This window comes from Prionailurus bengalensis, chromosome E2 (assembly GCF_016509475.1).
Source record: "Prionailurus bengalensis isolate Pbe53 chromosome E2, Fcat_Pben_1.1_paternal_pri, whole genome shotgun sequence".
Taxonomy (NCBI): domain Eukaryota; kingdom Metazoa; phylum Chordata; class Mammalia; order Carnivora; family Felidae; genus Prionailurus; species Prionailurus bengalensis.
In genome coordinates, this window is record NC_057352.1 from 9,963,388 (window position 1) to 9,981,391 (window position 18,004).

Sequence of the window (18,004 nt, forward strand, 5' to 3'; positions counted from 1 at the left end):
ATTTTAACGGGGAGGACTGCCCCCCCCCCCCCCCCCCCAGCCAACTGGGTTGTTGTGAGGGTCAGTGAGTGATTCCATCTGCTTAAAAGCACAGTAGGTGCTCAGCAAACGTTACCAACACGACAGGGCCATACGCAAGACCTGCCTCTCGTCACAGGGACAGAAAGACGTGGGCTATTTCGCATCAGACACCCAGGTGTGATCCCTGCTGCGCCCCCCGCCCGACCCCCCATACCCACCCAAGAAGCCTGCAAGCCCCATTTCCTCTGCCTGCTTTCCCTAAGATCTGGGTTCTCACCAGGCTTTAGGGAAGACGAATGTTCTGGTACCTGCGTCCCTATGTGCTAGGGAGGGACACACAGAGGAAGAAGCCGCCTCCAGGAGGGAGTCAAGTCACACACAAGGCCCAGGGTGTTGGTCAGAGGTGTTTTATTGCAGGGAGGGGGCTCCGGCATCCCGCGGCGGCTATAACCTGGGGACAGAGGAAAACAGTCAGAAGGTTTGAATCAGCACAGAAGAAAGTGCCAGTGAGATGAAGACATACTCAACCTCTGGTAACTGGGGTGTAACTGGGGCCTGAGGGTGCACGAGGGGAGGGAGGGCCCCACGCCTCACCCGCTTGACACCCCCGACTCTAGTTTGGGCCCTTTCATCTCCCTCTGGGGCCTCTCCCCACCCCAGCTCTGGGTTCAAGTGCATCTGGTGGGCTGCCCTCCCTGGGTCTGGCCAAGGTCTCGTTCTTATTTAAGCAGGTTAGAAGTGTTTCTGTCACAGCCGAGGGACCAGTCTGCCTGGCAGGGGAAGGGGAGGGCCACTCACTGGATCTCGCGGAACGCCCGCCTCTCCACGAGCTTCACTTTGTACTTGCGCTTGAACCTGCACAAGGGAAGGGAGAGGTGAGTAACCGGCAAGCCCGCCAAGCGCAGGGAGTTTCCCGACACCCTTGCTCCCCCCACCAGCCCCGAAGCCTCACTTGGCTCTCTCCCGAGGCTCGATCATGTTTCTCTTCTGGAAGCTCTTGAACCGGTCGCGGAGGATATTGCCTTCGGGCTGCGGGACACAGAGAGGGAAGCCTCAATGGGGGGCCCTCTGACCTCTCCACGGGGCTCAGCCTGGCCCTGAGCTGGGGGGGCGGCGTGTACGGACGCACAGGCCCGGGCTGGGTGTGCAGGGATCAACGGGAGGGAAGGAGAGGGCACGCCAGGCAGGGGCAGAGGCCAGGGTGCACGGTTGGCACACTACTGAAGCAGAGCCGGTCGGAGCCCCGAGGCGGGCCAAACCGTGTGGCGCCCATGGCTGCGGTGAGAAGCCGAGGGCCACTGGGAGCCACGGCAGGCTCTGAGCCAGGGAGGGAGAAGGCCCGTTCTGGGCTTTAGGGAGACCTCTCTGGCACTGAAGAGGGGGAAAGGGGGGGCCAGGAGACCAGGGGCTGGGAGGAAAGGCCTTCTGAGGGTCACAGGCTCAAACCCCTGCACCAGCCGGCCCCTCACCCCCGAGGACCCCGTGCCCTCAGCCCCCAGGCATCAGCCCAACCGGCCCATCCCGGGGGCAGCCATGATGTCGCCCACAGCCCCTGGGGGCACGGGGAGCAAGGATGGGATCATCACCGGGCACGGGGGCCCCCCTGCAGCACGTCACCCCACGTGGGCAAGTACCTTTAGGGTCCTAAGCGAGTCAGCGAGCTCCGAGCTGAGCTGCACGTCGATGTCGGGGTCCTGATACCTGGAGAACACGGGCGGGGGGCGTTCAGAGGATGCACCTTGCCCAGGGCAGAGCCCAAGGGCCCCATTCGGGCAGTGGGCCTTGTAGAACGTGGGGCTTTGTGGGGGGAAGATGATGATCTCCCAGGAGGCCCCCCGCCCTCACCCCCAGCCCGGCGGGCCTCACTTGAGCCGCCCCAGCCTGCGGGGCCTGTCCGCCTCGGCCAGCCTCCGCGCCCGCCGCTGCTCCCGCCGTCGCGCCAGCTCCGCCAGTCGCCTCGCCACCTGGGCCTTGATCCCACGCAGCCTGAAGAGCTCCTGGTGCCGCAGCTGGGCGGCCCGCACGGCGGCCTGCTGCACTCGCTGCGGGAGGGCCGGGCAGGTCAGTCAGGGGCCGGGCACGGTGCCGTCCCCGGGGGACCTTCCCTCCACCGGGCGGCCCCCTTCACAGCAGCTGTCTTCTGAGGCCCCCTTCCTTACCCACGGGTGGCCCACAAATCCCACCCCCCAAGTATCAGCACCAGGGCAGCACAGACTCGATCCCCACTGCATCCTGAGCCCAAGTGGTGCCCGGAGGGAACCAGGAAACGGGTCTCGACTGACCAGAGCTGTGAGGACCGCAGACAGCACAAAAAAGCAGGCCAGGGGGGTCAGAGAAGGCAGGCCATGAGCACGGAAACAAGCAGGCCGCGGGGGCAGGAGAGGCCGGGGCCTGCGGTGCTCACCATCTTCCGGGCGGCCTTCTCCCGCCGCCGCTGCTGCTCCGTCTTCTTCTCCACGGTGGCCGGGCACGCGGCCACGACTGAGGCCTCAGCTCCCTCGGCCTGCTCCCCTCCAGCCTCGGGCCCCTCGTCCTGGCCCTCGCCCGACTCCCCCTCCCCGTCGGACTCCTCCAGCAGCCCCTGGCACATCTCCTGGAATGTAGACTCCTGGGGGTGGGGGGGGGGGGGGGCGTGGAAAAGACAGGAAGTGGGGTGTCAGGGGCCGGGCACCCCGAGGGCCAGGGTGGGCGGGCCAGGCAGGTGGGCGGGGCCGGGGAGAGGAGCAGGCGGGGCGTGGGCTCACCTGGGTGGCAGCCTGCTCCGGGCTGGGCAGGGCCAGCTGCCGCTCCAGCCTCTCTGCCTGCTTCTGCCGCTGCAGCTCGACCTCGTGGGCCGCCAGGAGCAGGGTCTGGAGAGGAAGGGGCGGAGGTGAGGACCCGGGCCACCCCCGGGCCACTCCTGGGAGTCACAGACAGACCAGGCCCTCTCACCTCCCATCGGCGCCCCCAGTGCCCAGCCCCTCCTCCCCTCCAGGGTCTCCCGGAGCAGCCAGGAGGGACTCTGCTCCCAAACCAGCCTCCGCTCTTTGAAGGCCGGCCGGGTCCCTGCCCACAGTAAGGTTTCGTTTACGTGACACACAGAACAGGCGATCCTGTAAAGAGATCTGCGGGAAGGACACCGGTGGCCGCCTAGGGAAGACGGGACAGGGGCGGGGGGTGATGGCTGACGGGCGCCCTACTCTGTCAACGTTCTAAAAACCCTGAGACCGCGCCAGAAGCGGGCGAGTCCTGAGGCTGAGGGCTGTCTCTGCAACACCGTCAGGCAAAGAGCCAAGACAGAGACTGCTCTTCCCAGGTCCCCCCCAGCGCCCACGTCAGGCCGGACTCAACGACCGCGGCCACAGGCCCCTCTGCTCGCGAGCAGCCTCGCCCCACTAACGCTCGCTGTGACGGGGCCTCTGCACCTACAGGTGAGGACCCCGCTCTCTCCATTCCCGGGGGGCCACGAGACACCCTCTCTTCGTGAACGAGGCTGAACCGCACCCGCCCGCGTGTCCCGCATCTACCGGACCTGCATTTCTCTCTGGGAACCCGTGCTCTCCCGGGGGACAAAGGGCTCGTCCCCCGTCCACGACCCCCGCGGTTAACAGACATCTGTGTGACAAACGGGGACTCTCACAGGCAGGTTCTCCCATTGCTAAACTATCCTAGACCTTAGAGAAATCTCCCTGGTCAGACTGCTCACCGTTCACTGAGACCTTTTGCGCCCCTGTCCCGTGGACCGCCCCCCAAAGGTGGCCTGGTCTCGTGTACCTCTGGGTCTTTGTACATGCTGTTCCTGAAACACCCATTCCCCTCTTCCCGTGGCAAACTCCTCCTCAGACATTTGGTCGAAGCTCTGATGTCCCCCTCCTCCAGGAAGCCCTCCCTGACCCCCAAGTCTGGATTTGGCAACCCCTCTGGGTCATCACTGTCTGGGAATGGGTCTGTCCCCCGACCCCCACCGGACCACGAGCCCCAGGGGGGCAGGCCGGGGGCTGCCTCAGTCCCTGCTGACTCCCCAGCAGCGGTGGGCACAGAGGAAGTGCCTGGTGAGGGCACTAACCAAGCGGCCAGGCAACGACGGAGGAGGGACCCGCTCAGGGCCGCGTACCTGGTGGTCCTCAAAGGACGGGTTGTAGGAGGCCCCGGCTGGCGTCACCTCCACGGCAGGGACCTGGGAGGGCTTGGCGTGCAGATGCGGCGGCCGCTGGAGGGGGACAAGGCAGGATGAAGCCCGGGAGCCCAGGACCCGAGAGCTCATAAGCCAGTGCGGGACTCCAGGCTCGGAAGATGGCAGGGGCCTCAGCAGCGCCCACAGCCTTCACACCGGGAGGGGCCTGGGCATCCGGCATCCAGAGCAACGGACACTGGCTACCCACCCGCTATGCTACCCTCGGGAGCCACGTCCCCAGGACGAGCAAGTGCCCTGCAGGCAGGGGCTGTGCCTGCCTTCCCTGAGAAAAGCCCCTGTGACCCCCGAGGGGGGCAGCAGTTGCGGAAACACAGGGTACACGGCACCTGTCGCTGACGCCTGCGACAATGTTGGCAGAGGGCACGAGGCTGTCTGACCTGCCTCTGACCTGTGTCGCTCAGAGCAGGGCGCGGGTGACACGGGGCTGACGGAGACCCCTCGTGTGGCCCTGGGCCCTGCGGGAGCTCGTGACAAAGGCGGGAGGTGGTTGCCTGGGTGGCGCGGTCCGTTAAGCACCTGACTCTTGGTTTCAGCTCAGGTCGTGATCTCCCGGTTCGTGGGTTCAAGCCCCGCATCAGGCTGTGGTCTGACAGCTTAGAGCCTGCTTGGGATTCTGTCTCCCTCTCTTTGTCTGCCCTCCCCCACTCGCACTCTATCTATCAAAAATGAGGAAACATTTAAAAAAAGAAAGAAAGGTCCACCCAGACGGAATCTGAAGGCAGAGGCCGTCAGTCTCCAGCAGAAGCCCAGGGGGAGCCCTGGAAGAAGCCCTCTGGCTCCCGCCCTCTTCCCACACCCACCGCCCGCGGGTCCCAGGGCTTCCGCCCAGGGGTGTCTCGCCTCCATCCCTGTACCCCCCACCCCCGCACGCCACAATCCCACCTCCAGGCCTGAACGTGGCCCCCACCTCTCCTGCACGAAACCACTCAAAATAAAGCTCTGAAACCTGAGTGGTGCTCCCTCCCACCAGGCCGGCCTCCTCCCCAGCCTGCTGCATGAACGCACCCTGGTGTCCCCCAGTTCCCTGCCCCCCATCTAGGTACAGCTGCCACCCCCAGTTAACTGGCCAACACGGGGTTCTTTTCAGTGACCTTTGCTCATCTCCCCGGGGCACCTCCTGCTGACCGCCAGCCTGCTCTCTCCTCCGGTTCAGAGGCACCAGGTTCCCGCACGTGGGGTCTTGGCCACAGGCAGGGACTGAGGCGCCAGGGTCCCCGTGCAGAGCAGCTCCTAGCACCCCAGCCCTCCCCCGAGCAGTCGCCCAGGACGCCCTGCTGCCGCGGCCTCACCTTCACTCCTTTCTTCTTGGTCTGCTCCAGGAAAAAGGCGTCCTGGCCAGCCAAGGGTCGGTCCAGGAGGTCTGTGGAGGCCGTGAGGGGTGGCTGCTGGGGGCTTTCCAGAGTGGCCCGAAGGGCTCCCTCTGATCCCTCCCCCTTCACAAAGAGAGCACTGAAGCACACATGAGAAAAGGACTCGGGCTCCAAGGGATTTTGAGTGCCAGGCAAAAGAGCATATGGAGAGATCCAGAAAGCAGAAGGGAGCCAAGGCTGAGGGGCACAGGGTGCCCTCAGGAAAGGAAAGCCACTTCCAGATGCTGCACTCTGCTGAGGATCACCAAACACACACTTGCAGAGCGCTTCTCTTAAACACTGTGCTCTCGTGCGGTGCGCAACCTGCACGAATGGACATGGCAGCCCAGTCCCCACCCACAAGTGACAGCAAGGGTACTACTCACTGTCTTTGGCCCAGAGGTCATAGAAAGGCCGCTCAACGGTGTCTTGGGGCCCGGGCTTGGCTTTGATCGCAGGAGGGTTCCGAAGCCGGGCCTGTGCCTTGCGCACCTCCCGGGGCAGCTCGCCCTGCTTGGCCAGTTTCTCCCATAGCTGCTCCTTCCGTTTGAGCTTTCTGGCATTGGGGACCTGGTGAGCAAGGACACTGGGGCGAGGAGAAGCAGCAAGTTGGAGTGGGTCAAGCAGAGGCCTGGCTCCTCCCAGTCGGGCCCCCCCACAACCCCCCGCTCAGCAGCTCCCGTCCCAAGCACCCTCTCCAAGGCGAACGTCCTCGTGGATCCTCCTACCCCTCCTGCCTAGCTTCAGAGCCCATCTCCCCAGGTCCGTCTCCAGCCCAGGCGTCTGCCCTGACCAGAGAGCCAACAACACAACGGCCTCTGCAGCCCTCGCCCTGCAGGTCTCCCGGGCAGCTCAGCCGTCACCTCAAAACAGACCTCAGGTTTGCTCCCACAGCCACCCCTCCCATATCCCCACCTCAGGAGCCGCCCGCTGTCCACTCCATCACCGGTCCAACCTCCCCTCCTTCAGACCTGTCACCAAGCCAGCCCGATGGGCCTCCGGATGGCCCCCCTCCACCCCGAGCTCCTGGCCGGGCCTGGGCCCTGCACTTGCCTGCCTCGGCCACCACACCGCAGCCTGCGCCTCGCTTCCCTCAATCTGCCCCCCCAAAGCCACAGGCCGCGCCCGTTCCTCTCCTCCAAGTGACCCTCACCTGCCCCACCCCCCGGAACTCCTCAGGGCCAGAAAGCAAGTGGCAGCTGCCGTGAAGACGGAAAGACGGCTCCGGGGGTGGCGGGACACTCACTCTTTGGGGACAGGGACCTTGGACGTGTTCTCTAGGACGAGGTCAACGCGAAGGGGTTTCTTGAGTAGAAGTGACCTTTTCTGGCTTTTGGTTCTCTTCTTGTTCAGCTCTGGGAGCGGAAAGGAGAGGAACCCAAGGCTCAGGCCTCCTTACTTCCCGACCCCCTCACCCCAGGCTTCTACCTGAGGACAGACGTGCCCAAGGTGTCCAGGCTCCGACCACCCCCACCCTCATTTCCCGGGCGGCCCTGTGCTGGGAGCAAAGAGTCAGACCCACAGCCCTGCCCACTAGAGGCTTCCGGACAAGGCACAAAAAATGGCCACAAAAACAGAAACGCTAACAAGAAAGAAGGCGACCAAGTGACAAGGAGACTCAGGACCCAAAAGAGCTGATCCTCAGCACGACAGTTTTCTGCCTCTTTCGACTGAGTGTGAAAAGCAAGAACCCCAGGACAAAAGATACTAGGGCAGAACCCACACCCTTCCGTTTTCTACGCTCCCTCACAACACAGACTTCGCTCATCTCTGCTCCCACAACGAGAACACTAACGCCTACCTCCACGATTGTCTGGAAAGGTAATCGCTAGTTTTAATCGCTAGTAAAATTATTTACTGACAGTGTGCATGAGTGGGGGGGGGGGGGACAGTGGAGACAGAGAGACAGAGAGAGACAGAGAGAATATCCCAAGCAGGCTCTGCGCTGTCAGCGCAGAGCCCGATGAGGGGCTCGATCCACGACCCGTGAGATCCCGATCTGAGCCAAACTCAAGAAGTTGGACGCTTAACCGCCGGAGTCACCCAGGCACCCTGAAAAAAGAATTATTGCAACACAGACGCGGTGATCACCTGGGAAAGCCCAGGATCGCTATTATCGTCACCCACCCAGCCTTTTTTTCTCTCCCTTGTGTCCCCAGGACCTGAAACTGAGAGCCACGAGTCAGTCAGTCACGTGCCGTTGGAATTGTTGTCGCACTGGAATGGAGCCCGTAAGCCACAGCCAGACTGACAGGCCACGAACAGTGCCTATACGTTTCCTTTTTGGTTTTTGTACATAACACTTTTTTAACGTTTATTTTTGAGAGAGAGAGAGAGAAAGTGCACGCCAGCACGCAAACAGGGGAGGGGCAGAGGAGAGGGGGACAGAGAATCAAAGCAGGCTCCGGGCTCACAGCAGAGAGCCTGATGGGGGGGCTCAAACTCGCTCACTGTGAGATCCTGACCTGAGCTGAAGTTGGACGCTTAACCAACTAAGCCACCCAGGCGCGCCTAGCTTTCTTTTTCAGACCGAAAGCAGGGGCACCTAGGTGGCTCAGTCCGTTGGGTGTCTGACTCGGGCTCAGGTCATGATCTCGGTTTGTGGGTCTGAGTCTCGGGTCTGGCTTTGCGCTGACGGCGTGGAGCCTGCTTCGGATTCTCTGTCTCCCTCTGTCTCTGCACCCCACCCCATGCACGTTAAAAAAAAATTTTTTTTTTTTTTTTTTTTGGTAAATCTAAAGCAGGACCTATAAACTGCTCCTCCTCTGTTCCCAGAGAGACTTCATACTGGCCACAGTAGGCCTTTGCGACCACCCTAGGGCAGGTCCTGACTTCCCCTCACTGTTCACACACCAGGTCAGCTCACTTCTGCGAACAGTGATCGCTTCGACATCATCATCTCTCGCCTGCTCAAAGGTTCCTGCACCTCAAAGCAATGCCCTCTTTCCTTTTCTTTCGCCGAGACAGCTCCTCTCATATTCCTCAGAACAGAGCCGGGGACTGGACTCCTACGTGCTCCCCGAAGGTATCCTGTTGTGCTCATAAAAGCAGACCCCTTCGCTTGTTTTCTAGCCCTTCCTTACAGCAGACGTCTTCACCTCTCCAGCCCTTTCCGCGCCACCCTGCCTTTTGGCGGATAAAGGCGCGCAGATTAGCACGAGCTTCTTACCTACTCATCAGAGCAGATCTGCTTATCCTTATTAAACCGCATCTTACAAAAAAACAGTCTCCTCCCTTACAGCAAGGCTTTGACTTTGCCTTTCTGCAAGTTAACGAGAGCCCTGCTACTTTCGGTCTCCTCTACTCAGGGGCAGACCCCTACCGGTCTCTCCGTGCATTGAGAGCTGGGATGCCTCAAGAACACCTGACTTGCTATCTTTAGCTTCCTTTCTGTAGGGTCCAGGTCCTCTTGTTTACGGCGAAGCCTCTTTCTAGCAGATGTCTGCCATCCGAGCCATGATATTAACAGAGACTCTCGAAAAGGCTGAGATGGGGGAGACAAGGACCCAGCAGGCGCCGCTGAAAGCTCCTTACCTTTTTGCTTGGCGCCGGTGTCCACGAAGAAGAGTTTCTCATCGGGGGCCTCGGATACCAAGCCACTGGGAGACGGGAATGCAGAAGGTCAAAGATGTTGGGAAGGATGCAAGCTGCCGGGGGGGGGGGGGGGGGGGGGGGGGGGGGTTAACCTCTCTGGGACCCAGCTTTCCCCCACTGTTTGGCTCATTCAAGCGCCATGCGTTCCCTCCAGGCTAAAGCCTTTCCCTTCGCTTTACATAACTTGGTACTGAACAGACCATAAAACTTAAAATATTAACCTAAGGTAGGTGCATGGGTCGTTTTTACACTAGTTATTAGTTATCTACCTGAATCCTAACTTCACACTGGTGGTCCTACACCCAGTAATCAGTCCCCAACCTCCCGCCCAGAGTCCCCAACTTCCCCAGGCCCCCAGGAGTCCCCCGCGCCCCAAGCACGCTGGGCCTCGCACCCCGCCACGCGGAACGGCGCCCGGCTCCCGGAAGTCCCGCCCCACGCACCCGCTAGTGCGCTCCTGCAGCCGCACGTCTTCCAGGAACTGGTCGACCTCCAGCCCCAGCGGCTCCTGAGCGAGCCGCCGCCAGCCTCGCTTTTTATTTCTTGGGCCTCGCCGCCGCCGCCTCAGCGCCGGGTCCACCGACGTGGGCCGCAGCCCCAGAAAGCCGGAATCGGCCTCATTTTTCGAGCACCGTCCGCCGCCGCCGCCACTACCTCCCGGCGCCATCTTGGCAAAGGAAGTATTCGGCCGCGAGCGCCCCTCAAAGCGGATTTGTGGCATGCGCGCGCAGATCTCCCGCCCCCTCCCGTGACCTACTTCCTGTTGCCTCCATCTTGGTAAAGTGGCTGGAGCGGCAAGGGGGCGGAGATAAGGGGTAAATGTCTCCTCCCTCCTATGCAAATTCCTCTCGTCTGTGGGTCGTAGGTTCGCGGCTCTAACCCTAGGCAAACGCTTTTCCGGCTGCCCAGGAATTTTTTTTTTTTTTAAGTCTGCGTGTATTTTTAATTTTTCTTATTTAAAAATTGTAAATCTTATTTATTTTGAGAGAGAAAGGCAGGGAGGAGCAGAGAAAGAGAGAGAGAGGAAGAGAGAGAATCCAAGCAGGCTCCACAGTCAGCACAGATCTGGCCCGATGTAGGGCTCAAACTCAAGAACTCTGAGACCATGACCTGAGCTGAAATCAAGAGTGGGCCTCTTAACGGACTGAGCCACCCAGGCGCCCCTGTATTTTATTTTGTTGATTATCTTTAATACAGTTTTCTTTAGAAAGAAAGAATCGTGGATGGCAGATTGGGCAGAAGGCACACCCTAGTCTCAGAATGTTTGGCCTCTCAGTGTTCTAATTCCCAAATCTTGGAAATCCAAGAGCTTTCGGAAGGTCGAGGGTGGGAGCCCAGAACCTCGTTTGCGAGGAGTGTTCGAAACATACTGTTAGAAGTGCAGGCTCCGAGGGAGGCCTGGGTGGCTCGAGTTAAGCACTGGACTTGGGCTCCGGCCATGATCTCCAGGTTGGTGAGTTCGAGACCCGCACGGGGCTCTGTGCGGACAGCTCGGAGCCTGGAGCCTGCTTTGGCTTCTGTGCCTCCCTCTCTCTGTGCCCCTCCCGTGCTCACGCTCTGTCTCTGTCTCTCAAAAATGAATAAACGTTTAAAAATATATATAAAAAGAGGAGCAGGCTCAGAATCCTTAATCTTGGACAAGCTGCTTAGCTGTGCCTCACTTTCCTCATCTGTGAAATAGGGATAACGGTACATCTGCCTTATAAATTGTTCAGGAGGCGAAAGGAGATCATTAAACGCACGTCTGGCGTCTAAACATTAGCTACTGTTAACTGCCTCGCCCCCTGGGACCTCGTCTTAGCATCAACTGATCTTTGCTGTTTACAAATAAGGAAGGAAGCTCGGAGGCCCTTGCGCGCTGGCAACCGTTCCTCGGGATTCAGAGCCTCAGGCGGGCCGTTCGGGAATGGAAAAGGAAGAAGGGATAGAGAGGGAGGGCGCCCCGCCGGGGGCGCACGGCGGCGTCCACCTGGATCCTTGCCCTGGGCGTGGGCAGGGCCTCTGCCCGCGGGCCTCGCACGGGGGTCTCCGCGCGCAGCCCGCGCAGCTCCCGTGTGGCCGCCAGGGGGCGCTGGGGGGCCGCGAAAGCGGGGCGAGCGCGCGTGGGCGGGAGGAGCGCGCGGCCAGCGTGTCCCGGGCGCCGTGGGTGTGGTCTGGGCGTGTGTCGGGGGTTCAGCCCGCGGGGTCTGCGGCGGAGCCAAAGCCAAGTCCTCCGGGCGTGAGCGCGCGGGCGCGCGGGCGCGCACAGGCTGGCCTTTGGGGGCAGCGTCCCCGCCTCTCCTCCGGGAGCCCGTGTGTCCCTGGCGTTACGTGACGCGAGGGGCGTACCAGGCTCTGCACGCCGGCGCTGGGGGCGGAGGGGCGGAGGCCCCGAGGTGCCCAAGCCCGCGCGCCCACAGCCCCACGCCCCGGGGCTTGGTTCCCAGGCCCCCGCGGCGGGAGGTGGGAGGGAGGGATGTCCCGGAGGGAGGGCCCCACAGTCACTTTTCTTCGGAAAATATGTTGGTCTGGCCCCCAGCCCGGGGCCTGAGTCATCAGGCTCCGCCGAGTTGAGTCACGGCCTCCTCCCGCCCCGCCCCGCCCCTGAGACCTTGGAGGGGACACTCCCACCCCCCCGCTCAAGTCCCACCCAGGGCTCTCCTTCCCCGGGGCTCGGAGTGGGGGGGAGAGCGATCCCCCTTCCCCCCCGGCCCCCCCCCCCACACACACACAACCCGTCCCAAGACAGCCTGACTCCCACGTGGAAAGAAGCCTTGACTTTATTCGCTCTGTGGGGACGCCGTTTGCTGTTCGGTTCCCGGGCCCCTCCCAGGCATGGGGCGGGGGACTGGCAATGGGGAGGGGGGGATCCCAGCGAGCACCCTGGAGGGGGGCATCGTCCCCACCTAGGTCACCCTTCCCCATCTTTCCCGTGGGGTCCCCCCACCAGGGCCAAGCACTAGTCTGAGGTGAAGACACGGAAAGGTGGAGGTAGGGGGGGAAGGCGGGAAGGGAGCGGCCCTTTTAAGGAAGAGGAGGGAGGGTTGTAGCACCAAGAGCCCCTCCCCCTCCCCCCACGCACCCCCTTTGAAACGGGGACTAAAATAAAGCCCCAGGGCCTTTATATCTGGTAGGGGCTCTACTTAAATACGGGCTGATGGCAGAGAGGGCAGCCCCCCCCCCCCCCCCGTCACCCTAAAATTCAGGCCACCAGCCTCGGGGAGCTTGGGGGAGGGGGCGGGCAGGCTGAGTTTTCAAACCAGGGCAGGTGGGCCGAGGGCAAAAAGACCTCGAAGGGGGCACGGTACGGGTGAAGCCAGGATCCAAGGGGCTCTTCGGTGGCCTAAGAATCCTTATTAAAGCAAGGGGTGTGGCTAGAACCGGGGGGGGGGGGGGGGGGGGGGGGGGGGGGGGGGGGGCTGAAGAGGGGTCCATCTGAGGAAGGAGGTTGGGTCTCCCGCTCCGAGCTCCCCGTGGTCCCAAGGCCTGAGAACATGATAGAGTGGGGGGGGGGGCTGTCCTTGTCTGGATGTCAAGAAGTGGGGCCAGGGGGACTTTCCCTTGGTTATTTCGAACAAATGGCCACGGAACTATGGAGAGAGGTGAGGATTCCTGCCCAGAATCGGGGATCAGACTGGTTAGGGCCCCGTGTGTGTCTGTGTCACAGCGCAGGTGCTCTGTCCTGAGAACGTCAGTCCCCCACTGAGGGCAGATCCATGTGTTCTGCTCTCTGCTGTAACCCCCAGGGCCTGGAGGAAGCTCTGTGCCTTCAAACATAGTAGGTGCTCAATAAATACTTGAATGGCCCACCATCGAATCGATGCCTCTGTGTGTGTGTCTGTGTGCGTGTGTTAAGGTCGGTGTGATGTGCCTAAGTGTAGGCGAGGGTAGCGGTGCAAAGGCCGGGCAGGGAAGCCTTGCCCCTCCCCTGGTCCCCACGGTCCGGCGGTGGCGGGTGGAGAGACCCCCATCCTTACGGCTGGGAGGGTGGGCAGGCAGCGCGTGTGGCAGGCTGGGGCAGGGGCGTGCGTGCAGCCAGCTGGAGCTGGGGAGCCACAGCAGGGCGAGTGGGAGGGAGGGCCTGCAGGCAGTGGCCGGCTCACTCTGCAGAGCCCTTGTGACGTCGCTTGGAGGGCGGCACCAGGCGACGGGGCAGGTTGGTGGGCAGCCCGTGGCCCTCTAGCTTGGCCTCGATGAGGTGGCTGGCCAGGGCGAACTCCTCGTCATCCAGCATGCCGTCCCGGTCGACGTCGCTCAGCTTCCAGATGCGCCCCAGCACCGAGTTGGGGAGCTTGGTGCCCACCATCCAGGTCTTGGCCTTGGTGCCGCTCAGCTTGCCGTCGGCTGGCACCAGGTTGTAGAAGATCTCGTCGTATTTGGACTTGTCCTTGGTCACCACCCACTCGGCCTCGTCGTCCGAGCCCTCCTCGCCGTCCTCCAGGGCCTCATCGGGCCCCCGCTCCACGAACGGGCCCATGTGGGTGCCCTCGAAAGCGCCGCCCTGCACGCCCACCTCGGTGTTCTCCAGCTCCTCCTGCCGCAGCAGGGGCATGAGCTTAGCGATGTCGTGGGTCAGCATCTCATCAAGGGCCTCCAGCAGCTTCGGCTTCAACGAGTGGAATTTGGTGAAGTCGTGAGCCATCAGCAGCTCCTGTCGGGGGGAAGGGGAGAAATGGGGGGGGGGGGCGATACTGGGAAGTCAGGGGACATCATCCTCCCGGGTCCCCAGCCCCACCTGTCACCAGGACACTTGGGCAGCTCAAATGGATGCTGCATAAGAATTCAGATACGTGTGCCATGCGTCCCACTAGGGCATCACCCCTCAGAAGACACTTGGGCAGCGGGGTCCCGGAGGCCCTCCCCCCCTCCCCGTGTCAGGTGTACCCCCAGAATCACTGGACGGTAGGGGGCTGGGAGGCCCCTCCGATGACTCAGCGCACCCCTGGGTCTGCCCACCGTCCGTGGCACCCCTAGCTGCAGCCACCCAGCACCCCCACCGTTCTGCAAGCTAAGAAAATTCAGTTCCCGCTGCTCGGTTGGCTCTGTTAACCCGCTTCTCAGAAACTCGCTGCCAAGTTCGGAGGTTAGGTCCGAGGTGGCCAGATCGCTGGGAGGTCCTGGGACCCCCTCCTCCCCCAAGAAGTCAGGGTGTGCTACAGCAGCCGTGGGGGTGGATTTGTGGTCCCGCTCCCTCCCACCTGCACCAGGAGAGTCGGAGCAAAGACCGATCCATTTAATGGCACCACCGTCATTTCCGGAGCCAAGGTGGAGAGGCCCGCTGATCTGGACATAGAGGGGTAGGGGCCCGGGCCCCAGGGCCAGGAGGCCCAGGTTCCAACCCGGTTCTGCCCCTTAGGAGCTGCGTGTCCTCGGGCGAGTGACTCCACCCCTCCGGGCCTCGGTTTCCAGATTTGTAAAAACGGAACCCTAACGTTAGCACTCCCCTCGTTTGGGGAATCGATTCATCTGGATAAGGTGTTCAAGACATGCTAACATAACTAACAGCTGCTGTGCATCTAGCCCAGCGGTTCTGGTTCTCAGCCAGGGGTGACGTTGCCCTTCCTCTGCGGACAGTTGGCAAGATCCAGAGACGTTTTTGATCGTTACAGCTGGGGGCGGGGGTGGGGGGTTGCTACTGGCGTGCAGTAAGCAGGGGCCAGGAGGATGCACGGGACACCCCCGGCCACGAACGCTCTGGCCCCCAATGTCAGCAGCGCTGAGGTCGGTCGAGACCTCGATCTAGCCCAAACTCCCCGCCACACGCTGTACCCAGGGGGCTGCAAGCACTGGCCGGTTCAGCACCCCCAGCCATAGATAAGTGCTGTCACCGTGCCCATTTTCCAGTGGAAGAAACCGAGGCTCAGAAAAGGGGACTTGCCCAGACTCTCGGAGGTTGCAAGCGGCCAGAACGAACTGCCCTGCACCACGATTCCTCAGGGGCTCGGGTGAGCAAACATCTCAGACCCAAAGGGCACGGGCTTTGAGTATCAGCCTAATGCAGTCTCCAGACGGAGGCTCCGGCCGGGCCAGGGGAAGGGGGCGGGGTGGGCTAGTCCCCACCTCCAGGCCTGAGCCCGGACCTCTGTCCCCAGGTTCATCAGCAGTTCATCATCCACCCCAGGGCACGGCACCCGGACCCAGGGATCTCCCCAACACTGGTTAATCCTAGGCCTGGACATGCCCGGGGAGCCCCAGTATTCATTTGCCCCTTCTTCCTCACTACTGGCATCCCTTGGGCAGCAGGCCCCCTAGAGGAAAGACTACATTTCCCAGCTTGCAGCCAGCTGTGGTCACATGACTAAGTTCTGGCCAATTGGATACCAGCACGCGTTGCATCCACGACCCCAGAATCGCCTTTTCCAAAAGACGGTAGTTACCTCTGCTTATTTAAATTTAAACTAGTTAAGGGGCCCCGGGGTGGGGGTGGGGGGTGCATGGGTGGCTCAGACAGCAGTACAGCCTGCTTAGGATTCTCTCTCCCTCTCTCTCAAAACAAATAAAAAACAAAGAAATAAATTTAGGGGCACCTGGGTGGCTCAGTCGGTGAAGCGCCCGACTTCGACTCAGGTCATGACCTCGCGGTGCGTGAGTTCGAGCCCCGCGTTGGGCTCTGTGCCGACAGCCTGGCACTTGCTTTAGATTCTGTGCCTCCCTCCCTCTTTGCCCTTCCCCCACTCTCTCTCGCTCTCTCTCAAAATAAACATGAAAGACTATTAAATTAGTTAAAATTAAATAAAACCTAAACTTTCAGTTTCAATGGGGCCAGCAGCTACCATATTGGACGGCACAACGTAGAACATTTCCAACATGGTAGAAGGTGCTACTGGATGGCACTGTTCTAGAAAAAAATCCTTAAAGAGAGTGTAGGGGTGCCTGGCTGGCTCACTCGATACAGCATGTGACTCCTGATCGCTCTTGGGGTTGAGGTCAAGCCCCACACCGGGTGCAGACACTACTTAAAAATAAAATCTTAAAAAGAAAAGAGAGAGAGAGAGAGAGAGACTGTATCATTATCTTTCCCTCGCTTCTCCCTCACCTCTTCTGGCTGACTGGAATGCAGATGAAATGGCTGGAGTTTCGACAGCCATTCTGTACCATGTGGGGTTCTTGGAACCGGAAGCCAGACATGGAGGACAACTAAGAAGGGGACAGGGTCCCCGGCTCTGTAAAGCACCAAACCAGCCCTGGGCCACCTTCTAGGACTTTACGGAGAGAAGCCAACTTCCACCCTAACTACACCAGTTATTTGTGGTTTTCTCTTGTCCTAACGCACAAAACCACGCTCTTATGGAACCGCGCGCAGGAGGCGTTCTCCGGAACCTGCCCTCCATCCCTCCGGTTTTCGAGGCCCCCACCCCCGAAGCCAAAAGCTGCCCCCTTCTGCCCCGCTCCTGGGCGACCTCCCACCTGCATTTTCTGGCAGTCGGGAAAGTCGCCGGGCGATATGTGATGCTCCAGCTGAATCTTCGCAAAGATGACGGGCAACTTGAGGATTAACTGCTTCTTCTTGTTCTCCTTGCCAAACACGGAGGGCATCTCCTTCTTCAAGTAGCTGATGATGTACGCGTGTACCTGCGGGAAGAGAGTGCCTGCCTGAGCCCGCCGGGCCCCCGACCTACGGCTTCTTTCTTTATTTTTTTAACATTATTTATTTATTTTGAGAGAGGGAGAGCTGGGAGGGGCAGAGAGAGAGAGAGAGAGAGGGAGAGAGAGAGAATCCCAAGCAGGCTCCACGCTGCCAGCGCAGAGCCTGATGCGGGGCTCGAACTCACGCACCGTGAGATCACGACCTGAACCCACATCGCGAGTCGGACGCTCAACTGACGGGGCCACCCAGGCGTCCCCAGAGCTTCCGATTCACGAGCTCTTGCCTCCTGCGTCCGTCCCCTCTGCTTTCACTGCTTCTGTCCACCTCGGGCGCCACCGCCCCCATGGCACCTGTCGCCATCTCTCCCCCGCGGAGACACAGCAGGCATCCCCCTGGCCTCCCGGCTTCTCCTGCCCCTACAATCCCTTCTCCACGCAGCCCATGTGCCTGCAAACTCTTTGGGGCCCTCAGTCATTTTTAAGAGTGCCATGAGCTCCTGTGACTGAAAGCTTTGAGAGCCACGGCTCTCCATGATTTGGGCCGCTGGTGCTTCATCCGACATCCTCTCCCCGCCCCTGACCAACTCATGTGTCAGTTTCCTCACCGGCCTTCCTTGTACCAGCATGCCAATCTTTCCCTGACCACAGGGCCTTTGCACATGCCGCTCTCTGCCTGCAATTCTGCCCCAATCTCCCCAAGCTGGGTCCCTCAACTTCCTTTCGATGCCACCCTCCTCCCAGAGGCCATCTTATGAGTAGCAGGTGCCCCAACTACCACCATCCAATTCTTTTCTAACTTCACTTCCACCCCACCCCCCCCCCGCCCCCACAATGTTTATTGCACCTTATCGTTATTCTGCTTATCTGGTGGTTTGCTTACTCTGTCTCCTACCATCAGAATGTGAGTTCCAGGAGGGCTGGGACCTTATCTATTCCCTCTGTCCCCAGCACGGGCACAACGCGCACAGAAAGCACTCAAGAAACAGTTGTGGAGGAAAGCAACGAACTTGGGAACCTTCTGATCTCCAATCTTGTAAGTTATCCAAAAACAAACAAGGAGGGCAGAGGAATGAACATTCCCAGTTTTTAACAGGAAGCTCAGTAATTAACTGCAAATGCTTAAATAAAAATAGAATACATCTGGAAAAAGACACAAGTGACTCCTCACGGGGGGGGGGGGGGGGGGGCGCTGCCTCCAGGGAAGATGCCCTGGGAGCTGATGGGTGGGATCAGGGACGGGAGGGGACACGTTGAACTGGGCTTAAATGCTCCGCCATGAGAGGGTCTCAAGTGTTCAACG

At 60.8% G+C, this 18,004-nt stretch overlaps 2 protein-coding genes and 2 non-coding genes across 7 annotated transcripts in view; all 4 read right to left on the reverse strand.

Moving 5' to 3' along the window:
* Positions 1-412: 412 nt before the first annotated feature.
* NOP53 (NOP53 ribosome biogenesis factor) lies at positions 413-9,847 on the reverse strand. 2 transcript variants are annotated; one of them, XM_043600435.1, is made up of 13 exons: positions 9,582-9,847; positions 9,079-9,143; positions 6,791-6,899; positions 5,931-6,130; positions 5,485-5,555; positions 4,115-4,210; positions 2,766-2,870; positions 2,426-2,629; positions 1,888-2,063; positions 1,656-1,722; positions 974-1,050; positions 820-876; positions 413-472 (listed from the first exon to the last, which is right to left on the reverse strand). In XM_043600435.1, the coding sequence occupies exons 1-13, from the start codon at positions 9,803-9,805 to the stop codon at positions 466-468; spliced, it is 1,458 nt and encodes a 485-aa protein (XP_043456370.1). In that variant the 5' UTR covers positions 9,806-9,847; the 3' UTR covers positions 413-465. The 2 variants fall into 2 exon arrangements, with proteins under 2 accessions (XP_043456370.1, XP_043456371.1); XM_043600436.1 differs by lacking the exon at positions 413-472 and having other exon boundaries at positions 816-876; positions 9,582-9,831.
* Positions 1,505-1,613, reverse strand: LOC122495298. The gene has a single exon (XR_006300376.1). It is a non-coding gene; the product is annotated as a small nucleolar RNA SNORD23 (small nucleolar RNA).
* LOC122495296 lies at positions 7,692-7,814 on the reverse strand. The gene has a single exon (XR_006300374.1). It is a non-coding gene; the product is annotated as a small nucleolar RNA SNORA54 (small nucleolar RNA).
* A 2,032-nt stretch (positions 9,848-11,879) lies between the features above and the next one.
* Positions 11,880-18,004, reverse strand: part of EHD2 (EH domain containing 2) — a 29,810-nt gene continuing 23,685 nt past the window's right edge. For all 3 annotated transcript variants that reach the window (XM_043600442.1, XM_043600444.1, XM_043600445.1), the window contains 2 exons: positions 16,525-16,689; positions 11,880-13,768 (listed from right to left, as the gene is read on the reverse strand). In XM_043600442.1, coding sequence (XP_043456377.1) covers positions 13,217-13,768; positions 16,525-16,689 — 717 coding nt within the window. In that variant the 3' untranslated portion in view covers positions 11,880-13,216. The remainder of the gene's footprint in view (positions 13,769-16,524; positions 16,690-18,004) is intronic.